Source organism: Neophocaena asiaeorientalis, unplaced genomic scaffold, assembly GCF_003031525.2.
Source record: "Neophocaena asiaeorientalis asiaeorientalis breed wild unplaced genomic scaffold, Neophocaena_asiaeorientalis_V1.1 scaffold1, whole genome shotgun sequence".
NCBI classification, from domain to species: domain Eukaryota; kingdom Metazoa; phylum Chordata; class Mammalia; order Artiodactyla; family Phocoenidae; genus Neophocaena; species Neophocaena asiaeorientalis.
This window is the reverse complement of record NW_020171981.1, coordinates 3232812-3240368: the sequence shown is the minus strand read 5'-3', so window position 1 is coordinate 3240368 and position 7557 is coordinate 3232812. Positions and strand designations below refer to the sequence as shown.

At 42.2% G+C, this 7557-nt stretch overlaps 1 protein-coding gene across 1 annotated transcript in view; it reads left to right on the top strand.

Annotated features, from left to right (window-relative positions):
* The first annotated feature begins 343 nt into the window (after positions 1 to 343).
* MRPL45 (mitochondrial ribosomal protein L45) overlaps positions 344 to 7557 on the top strand; it is a 13534-nt gene continuing 6320 nt past the window's right edge. Inside the window, 4 exon segments of the mRNA XM_024746188.1 lie at positions 344 to 477; positions 1376 to 1553; positions 1965 to 2082; positions 5827 to 5925. Of these exon segments, the coding sequence (XP_024601956.1) occupies positions 412 to 477; positions 1376 to 1553; positions 1965 to 2082; positions 5827 to 5925 (461 nt within the window). The 5' untranslated portion in view covers positions 344 to 411.

Here is a 7557-nt window from a genome sequence, read left to right as displayed (position 1 = left end):
TTGCCCCTTCTAGGATCCAGGAAGGCACTGAAGAAAAATAGTCATCTCAGAAGAGAAACATCCTTTCGTTCACAAGGTGCAGCACTGTCCCACTCTTACTCGAATGCGGTAACTCCCAGCAGCCAGGAAGCCCGGCGCGCAGGCGCAGCTTCGGGGCACGCCCCGCCTGGCGCGTGACAACCGTGCTTCCACCCTACCCCCAACGCCGTTTTACTGCGCATGTGCAGCCCAACTCCCCCCACACCCCCACCACCACCCCGGACGTGTACGTGCGCGTTCGCGCCGCTCACACTTCGGCGGCGGGCGCGTGCCCTGGAAAATTCCACTCCCGAGCTAGCTCCGCCCTGTGCGCCTCCTTTCCGGCCCAAGGCTTTTTACTGTCTCCATCCCGGCTGCCTTTGCGTGAGCAAAATGGCAGTCCCCTTGCCGCGGGGATTGTCTCGCTTATCCAGGGCTTTAGGATGGTGGTCTCGGCAGGTGGGTAGGGACGGGGTAGATAGGAGTCTAGGGGCTGGAGGGGAACAGAGTGGAGGGAAATACTCGCTTTGCAGTTGTCCTTGGTGAACTTGGACGTTACAGGTCGTACGTACCTAGGCTGGGGAAGAGTTGAGGTAGACGAGACATAACTACTTAACTATGTGGCTGAGTGGGGAGAGCCTTGGTAGGGCCATGAGAGCGGGCAAGTTCTCGGGGATTAAGTTTCTCCGGTTTGGTCTGGGTCTGACTGGCCTGGGGGTGTTAAAGGGGAAGAAGTTATGGTTGGAAGGTGGGTTCGCTTCCCGTTGATTTTTATAAATGTCCTTAATTGAACAGTAGCTGTAAAGAAGGGAGTCTCGTACCTGCCTGAACAAAACTCGTGGTCAGAGAGAAAGAGACCTGGCCTTTGAAGAGCTTATTATTGATCTAGTTGGGAGCTAGAACGACAGAATAAAGTTTACACTGAGGCTCCCAATAGAATGAGCAGAATGGAATCTGAGTAAATGTAGAGGAGATGCCAAGAAGAGGACTTTTGTTCTGCTCATTTCAGTATTGGGTTGGTGTTTAAGTTCCCCATCAGACTGAGCGTTCTTTGAAAGCAGAAGCCTTGCTTTCATTAACTCTGCATCTCTAGGAGTTGGCACAGCCCTATACTATGGAAAGTACTAAATAAAGGAAAACCTTTAGTAAACGTTGAACGGTGTTAGTAAAAGTTGCTTACTGGCTTTTAGCAAGAGACACCATAATTGTTAAGATAGTTGCGCATTTTCCCCCGTGATATGTGGCTTTGTAATTGTTCCTAAGTCATTCTTTGGATGTGCCCATTCTATCTTTGCTTACAGTTTGTACAAGATTGATTTCTTTCCAGGTTACCTAACCTTTTTCTACCATCCTCCAGCCAGTCCTGGTGACTCAGTCCACAGCAGTATTTCCAGTGAGAACTAAAAAACGTTTCACACCCCCTACTTATCAACCCAAATATAAATCAGAAAAGGAGTTCGTAGAATATGCCCGGAAAGCAGGACTGGTCATTCCTCCAGAACGTTTGGAGCGTCCCATACATCTGGCCTGTACAGGTGAGACATGGTATTTCTGAGACCCTGACCCAATCCCCTTCTGTCAGAGATCTTGGAAAGTGGAATGATTTGGAGTATGAATGATAGCATTTAATTAACTACAAAATCGGTTCAGTCTCAATAATTTGTATACGTTATATTTCATGAGGTCATCTTTGATCTTGTTTTCACACTGTTCCTAGAAGACCAGGGTAAAATTTCTCCATTTTGTACAAGAAGAAGCTGAGGCTCTAAGAGAAGGCTGAAATGATCTTATTCTACTTTTTCTAATGCAACACGATTCCCTTTACATGGAAGTCTATTTTGTTAGTCTATTTTGTATCCAGGAGCCCTCCCAATTTTGTATGACCTCAGGATGACTTTTTCTCAATCTTTCAATGCTTTTTTAGTTTTCTCCGTCTCTCTTTACAGCTGGTATCTTTGACGCCTATGTTCCTCCTGAGGGTGATGCCCGAGTGTCATCTCTTTCTAAGGAAGGACTGGCACAGAGAGCTGAGCGATTGAAGAAGAATGTGGCATCACAATTATCGTAGGTGTCTGAGACAGCTGGGAGTCAGTATTAGAATAAACATTTCTTGTTGCTCCTTAATCCAGAGAGGTCATCTTGGGTTAATTGCGTTGCCTGTAACTCCCTTGATAACTTGACAGTATATTCTTTCTCTGTAATAGAGCTAATGTATAATATGGGCATCCTGAATCGTAGCATCTCAACCTTGATTGTTCGTTTTTGTCACGTCATTTAGGAAGTTCACATTGAAGTTTGTAGGACACTTTCTTGATCACATATTTTAAAATTTGAAGTAATAATAAGAGAGAGCATATTTTTATGAGAAATACCTTAGAGTTTAAACTTAAGAGAGTAAGAAAAGCCAAAAAGGCTTAAAAAGACAGACGTGTTCTGGGGAGCTAACTGGGCTTTAGTTAAGGAGCAGAGCCAAAACTTTCTTCTTAAAGAGACTTTCAGTATCCGTCACTCTAGCTCTAACTGTATCTAAATGATAGGTTCTTAGGGTCATATATAGATTTCTATGCACAAGTATACTGAGTCAGTGTTAATTCTTCATGTGGCCATAACCTGTTTCTCTAAATACAGATCTTATCACATCAACTCTTCTGTCTCAGACTCCTTTGTGGCTCCCTGTTATCTGAAGAATAAAATCCAGACTTCTTCAGTGGTATTCAGGGCTTTTTATAATTTGTCTCTTGCCTTCCTCTCCACCATCATCTCCTTATTCCATTTTTCTCATCCTAAACTTTAACCTTTCCAAACTAATTGCCAGTTCCTTGACAAATGTTGTGCTGTGTCTCTTTGCACATCCTTTCCTTTGCCTGAAAAATGTCTTTTTCTCTCAAGTATTGTGTCTGCTTTTTTTTTTTTAATTAATTAATTAATTTTTATTTTTGGCTGTTTTGGGTCTTTGTTGCTGTGCGCGGGCTTTCTCTAGTTGTGGTGAGCAGGGGCTACTCTTTGTTGCTGTGCGGGGGCTTCTCATTGTGGTTGCTTCTCTTGTTGCGGAGCGTGGGCTCCAGGCGTGCGGGCTTCAGTAGTTGTGGCACGTGGGCTCAGTGGTTGGTGGTGCACGGGCTTAGTTGCTCCATGGCATGTGGGATCATCCCGGACCAGGGCTCGAACCCGTGTCCCCTGCATTGGCAGGTGGATTCTTAACCACTGCGCCACCAGGGAAGTCTCACTTTTTTTTTTTTAATAAGAAACTCCCAATCCTTCCCTCCCCCAGCCCTTTGGCACCCACGAGTCTGTTCTCTATGTTTGTGAGTCTGTTTCTCTTTCATAGATGTGTTTATTTGTGTGTGGTTTTTTTTTTTTTTTTTTGGCTACACCACACAGCATGTGGGATCTGAGTTTGCTGACCAGGGATCAAACCTGTGCCCTCTGCAGTGGGAGCGCAAAGTCTTAACCACTGGACCACCAGGGAAGTCCCTGTGTTGTATTTTAGATTCCACATATAAGTGATATCATATGGTATTTGTCTTTCTCTTTCTGACTTACTTCGCTAAGTATGATAATCTCTGTCTGCTTTTAAGCCTTCTCTGACTCATTTTGGAGCTTCCTTTGTTATAATTGTGACTGTATGCATATTCTTACTACTTCTGATAACTCTATTGTGATGATTTCCTCTCATGTATTTCTCTCCTGGCCTAAGAGCTGTTTGGTGGAAGGGTTCATGATGATGATGAACAGAATACAGGTGGTTTTATTATGGAGTTCTTATCTAGGAGAGGAAACCAGTTATTAAATACTGATTGTATACAAATAATTACAGATACGGTGAAGTATGAGTGCTGTGGGAACATATGGCAGGGAAAGATAACTTGGTCTGGGAGTTAAAGGTAAGCTTCCCTAAGGAAATGACATTTAAAGCTGGGACCTAAAGGGTTGCTTGGAGTTAGCTGAGTAGAGGGGTATAGTGAGGAATAGCATTCTAGGGAGACAAAACAGTACAAGCAAGGCTCTGAGGTGAAAAGTGCAAAGGAGTGGATTTTATCACATGCTTTTTCTCTGATTGTTGAGATGATCATGTGATATTTGTCCTTTATTCTATTGATATGGTATATTGCATTAATTGATTTTTTTAGTGTTAAACCAATCCTACATTCCTGGGATAAATTCCACTGAGTTATGGTGTCCCCCATCCTCTTAATATAGTTATAGTAACACTTTGATTAGCTCAGAATTCCCTGTTTACATTATAACTACGAAAATGCTATTGACAGCAGAGCCATGCAGTACATTATTATTACATTTCCTGCGTAATAGTTTTTTTTTCTGGTGTCGTGTCTTTTTTTCTCATTTGCTTATGGAACCCCTGGTTGTGTTAATTTTCTCTCAGTACATAGAAAACGTTAAGTATTTTATCAATCCCATCTTCAAGAAGAAAGCCCTCCTGGAGCCTTCTTACCTATTTCGGTCTGGATTGATCCCTCTTTAGGCTCACTGTACATCGTGGGATCTACTTTTATCATCATCCTGATACTCCTTTTGCCTTGCTCTTATATGTATTCCCTGTGTCGTGGATTTTACCTCTCTCTCTTTCATGGTTCATTCAGTTATTTTGGTGGCACACATTCCCCAGCAGCTTCCTGAGAAAGGGTGGATGGTAGATAAATGAGATCTTGCAAGGCTAAGGAAAAATCTTTTTTTTAGTCTCCCACTTCATTTATAATTTTCCCAGGTATAGAATTCTGGGCTGGGAGTCATTTTTTTCTCAGTTAAAAGCACTGCTTCATTTTCTTTCTAACTTCCTTTTTTTTTTTTTTTTTTAGTATTTATTTATTTGGCCGTGCCAGGTATTAGTTGCAGCACGAGGGATCTTTGTTGCGGCGTGCAGGATCTTTACTTGTGGCATGTGGGCTCTTTTAGTTGCATTATGCGGGCTCTTAGTTGCGGCATGCAGGATCTAGTTCCCCAACCAGGGATCGAACCCGGGCCCCCTGCATTGGGAGCGCAGAGTTTTAACCACTGGACCACCAGGGCAGTCCCGTCTTTCTAACTTCTAATCTTGCTAGTTAGAAGCCCAATGTCTTTCTGGCTCCTGAGCCTCTGTATGAAACCTGTTTTTTCTTTCTTAGTGCTTATAGGATGTTTTCTTTGATGCCAAAATTCTGAAATTTCACTATGAGAAGCTTTGGTCTTTATTTTTATTTATTTATTTAAATTTAAATTTAAATATTTGGCTGCATTGTGTCTTTGTTGCTGCGCGCTGGCTTTCTCTAGTTGCAGTGAGTGGGGGCTACTCTTCGTTGTGGTGTGTGGGCTTCTCATTGGGGTGGCTTCTCTTGTTGCAGAGCACAAGCTCTAGGCGTGTGGGCTTCAGTAGTTGCAGCATGCAGGCTCAATAGTTGCAGCACTCAGGCCCTAGAGTACGCGGGCTTCGGTAGTTGTGGCGCGTGGGCCCTAGGGCACATGGGCTTCAGTAGTTGTGGCGCGTCCGCTCCGCGGCATGTGGGATCCTCCCAGACCGGGGCACAAACCCATGTCCCCTGCATCGGCAGGCAGACTGTCAACCACTGCACCACCAGGGAAGCCCGGCAGGTGGATTCTTAACCACTACACCACCAGGAAGTCCCAGCTTTGGCCTTTCTTTAGAATGATTGATTTAAGTGCGAATTAGAAGGTTGAATTTACAGGACTTGGCACATTCAAAAATCAATTATTGCATAAATGGACAGACATTAACAGACGTAAAGTAAGCTGTAAGTTATGGAAATTGTGTGAAGTCTTCTTTAGAAATGATTCTCATGCTTAATTTTACAGAATCCGGAGGATAAGAGAAAGTGATCCTAATTTTAAAATAAAGGACTTCCCTGAAAAAGCCCAGGATATCTTCATTGAAGCTCACCTGTGTCTAAACAAGTACGTGAACTCCCTGTCTTATACCCATTATGTTCTCAGCAGCTATTATTCTAGGCACAGGTTTTTTTTTTTCTTCAGGTAAGAGTTCTAGAGTGGGAGATGTTCCTCTGTGGGAAATTGGAGCCTGGAGCTGTCCTTGACTCCTCTCACTGCTTCTGGGAGTTTTCACCATTTGGTCTGGCTCAGTCCACTGGCAAGTGTTGAGACTGCTGAACGGCTGCTATTTTCACCCGCCTGATCCCTAATTCATCCTGACCCTTCTTGTGTGTTTGTCTTGTATATGTACATTTCCTTTCCTTAATTATTTTGAATAAGTTTCTTTAAAAATTTTCCAACTTCTTCTTGATTCAACCAAGGGAGAAAAGTCAGGGCTGCTAGGTAGATGAAAAATCAACATGAGGGGCCTGGAATAACCTTAAGTACTAGGCCTTGGACTGTTGCCGACATTCTTTGAACTGTAGCTTGCTGTGGCTAGGCTTCAGGTAGGATCCCAAACATATACTCTCAAATCCATTAATTATTTCTTTTTACTTTTATTTGTTTAAAAAAAGTTTTTAATTGTGAAATATATGAAACATATAAAAAAATACCTTGCAAGGTAATAGATGTTTACATTTTGCCATATTTGCTTCTGAATGCCTAATTGGGGGAAGAGACAGGGATAAAGCATTATAGATACAGCTAAAGCCCCATCTCCCCATTCTTTTGCTTCCTAGAAAGAACCACTATCTTCCTTATTATTCTCATGCACATTTTTATACTCACCACATGTACATGTGTATAAACAATGTACAGTATTGTTTAATGTGTTGTGAAAATTTACATGAATGATGTATTTTTCTGAAACCTGCTCTCTTTATTGTTCAGTGTAGTTTTTTTTATATTTGATATTTTTTTCCTACCACATTATTTTTTGCATTCTAGTTACCATGATTTTTCTTTGTTTCTTTTTTTCCTTTCATTTGTGGTATTGATATAATTTCCTTCTAACTTTTTTATTCCTTCCACTTGTTTGGAAGTATTACATTCTACTTCTGTTCTTATAATAGTTATTGTTAAAGCGTTTAGCATGTGTTGTTGACAATATCACAAGAAGCTTCAAACACTTGAATTTCAGTCACTGCCTCATACATCTCCTGTGTTATTGTTATTTAGTTTTTTTAAGTTCTACCTTGTTGTTATTTCACTTGCATTTTTTTTTTAACATCTTTATTGGGGTATAATTCCTTTACAATGGTGTGTTAGTTTCTGCTTTATAACAAAGTGAATCAGTTATACATACACATATGTTCCCATATCTCTTCCCTCTTGCGTCTGCCTCCCTCCCACCCTCCCTATCCCACCCCTCCAGGCGGTCACAAAGCACCAAGCTGATATTCCTGTGCTATGCGGCTGCTTCCCACTAGCTATCTACCTTACGTTTGGTAGTGTGTATATGTCCATGCCTCTCTCTCGCTTTGTCACAGCTCACCCTTCCCCCTCCCCATATCGTCAAGTCCATTCTGATGATGGCCATTCTGACTGGTGTGAGGTCGTACCTCATTGTAGTTTTGATTTGCATTTCCCTAATGATTAATGATGTTGAGCATTCTTTCATGTGTTTGTTGGCAGTCTGTATATCTTCTTTGGAGA